The 2,284-nt window shown below is 37.5% G+C and overlaps 1 protein-coding gene across 1 annotated transcript; it reads right to left on the bottom strand.

Moving 5' to 3' along the window:
- Window positions 1-317: 317 nt before the first annotated feature.
- LOC129883622 (protein SCARECROW-like) lies at window positions 318-1,865 on the bottom strand. The gene has a single exon (XM_055958246.1). It carries the CDS (start codon window positions 1,863-1,865, stop codon window positions 318-320), a length of 1,548 nt encoding a protein of 515 aa, XP_055814221.1.
- Between the last annotated feature and the right edge of the window lie 419 nt (window positions 1,866-2,284).

Below are 2,284 nucleotides of genomic sequence, written 5' to 3'. Positions count from 1 at the left end.
ATGAATATATGAAAGTATATTTTGAGCTAAGCGTATTAATTAAGACAACTATAGGAGTCAATAGATTGAGGTGGAAAATGGAAATAAGGTGACAACGTACCTACAAAATGATGAGTCATATATATTACGCGTATATTTGTATAATAATAACTACTAAATCAGAAATGTACATAAATCCTGATATAGGTCTATGGATTGTAATGACAAGCATAATAGTCACTAAATTATATTTTATTGTTTATAAAATGACATAAACAATGAGAATTTGTAAAATCGACGTATATTTAATAACAGTTAGTACATATTCCAAATGAATCTTATCTAGAATTTGGAGAGGTCCATGCAGATGCAGTAAACAAACTAGTATCCTTCCACCCTAGTCTTAATGTTCCATCACCTTGCACTAGGCTATAACCATGAGCTGGTGGGAACATATTTAGTATCAATTGAGCTTGTGCCATTGAATTTGTACTCATTGGCACTTGCATGAATCCATTTTTTGATAGTTCACTTCTCCAATGCCTAAACTTATCCTCCCCATTTCTTGCTGGCCCTCCAATTGCTAATATGTTATTGATTTCTCTGTAAAGCAGGCCATGTTCCACACTATGTCTGCTTGAATCATCACTCTCCAAGAAAGCTCCTAACGAGTCGAATATGGTTGAGTAGTAATGGAGGGATCCCACGAATCGGTCCAAGAAACTACCCCCTAGTGCTATTTCTTGTTCTACTAGTGTCACAACTCTTGGTGATAGTGCTTGGAGAAGTCTCATTGTTTTCCAATCAGGGCCAGTGGCATCATACAAAGAGTGTTGCACCCAATGTATGGCTATAGATTCTCCCCTGCTAATTTTGAAGTTGGATATGTCGATTTCCCCTGTTTTCCCCCCTATTGGATGGAACTCAAAGGACATACCAAGGCGTTTGGCGAAATTGGAAAGTTGTTTCCCTGTCTCAATCAAAAGTTCCATTGATGTCCCCATTCCTGTCATTGTAACATGTGGAGGGCCTTCCATGCGAGTGGCGAGGATATGAAACAGAGCTGGCCATTGTAGACCTTGCATGATGTCCACATCAATGATATGGACTCTGTCTCGACGATGGAATGCCTCAAGAATTGCTTGGTTGGAAGTGAAATGTGCAAATTTTATGAATGGTGAGATATTGTTGAAGAATTGAAAAGCACTATGGACACTCTTGTGATTGATCAAAGGGGAACATATTCCTAGCCATGAGTTGATGACTCTACTAGCCATTGCTTTGGCAAAGTAAGCCACTACTCTTTCAGCACAAGATGGTCCATATGGTGATGCTACTTGTGTTAACTCAAGTAACATTCTATGAGCTTCTCCCAAATTATCTACTGATATAGCAACAGCACATTCCAATAGAAGAGTGATCAAGTTTAGTCCTTGATCATCTAGTCCACTTATTCCTTTAGCCCCCGTCTCATTTCTGTTCGCGAGATGATCATCATGAGTGGAGTTCCATTGATGTTGTTGTTGTTGTTGCTGTCCTTCAATGCCCTCAGAAGAATTTCTTCGTGCAATTTTCTTAGGCCTTAGCTCTCCCAATAGTGCGGGGATCTCATTACCATTAGTCTGTAAGCCTGCTTGCGTTTCATAATTTTCAGGCAAATCTTCAATGAGTTGCCTAGTGACATGCTCAACCCACTGGGAAAGTTCATTTCTTTCAGGATTATTGGCGCGATTTTCGGTTATTGGCTTGGAGGGAAAATTAGGGGCAGAAGTAATTCCAGGAAATCGAACAAGATCATGACTAGCACATGAATCCCATTGTTCATTGGGTTGTTGTATAATACTATGATCAAGTTGATGAACTACTTCAGACCCTCCTTTCATCATGTTGATTACAAATATCTATGAACACAAAATTGAGTATGAGAGGAGGATTAATGGGATGGTGAATGAGCTATATTTGTAGGAGAATTAAGTTGGCCAATTAATAAAATGCACAAAGAAATGGTCGCAGGTTTAGGGTATTAGTTTATGATTGAATAAATGTGGCCGGCATAGTAAGACATGTAAGTAAAGTTAAGATATTAAAGGACAAACCATATATATGACACTTCAAATGCTCATTTTATCTAATTTTATTAGTAAATAATACCAGAAATATAATTCCTAATACATTCTGTTTCTCCTGACTCATCAATTAACTGTGGTACTACTCTTGGTGATTTTTTAAAATTTCTAAAACCATGTATACTTATACTAATTATACATTTTAACACAAAGTCACAAAAGAGTAGTGAGTGTAATGG

Source organism: Solanum dulcamara, chromosome 3, assembly GCF_947179165.1.
Source record: "Solanum dulcamara chromosome 3, daSolDulc1.2, whole genome shotgun sequence".
Taxonomy (NCBI): domain Eukaryota; kingdom Viridiplantae; phylum Streptophyta; class Magnoliopsida; order Solanales; family Solanaceae; genus Solanum; species Solanum dulcamara.
Note: the sequence above shows the minus strand (reverse complement) of the source record. Positions and strands in the feature narration are given on the sequence as shown.

What these genes read in the sequence shown, in the direction of transcription:
- LOC129883622 (XM_055958246.1), bottom strand. Translation starts at nt 1,865, where the DNA reads ATGATGAAAGGAGGGTCTGAAGTAGTTCATCAACTTGATCATAGTATT.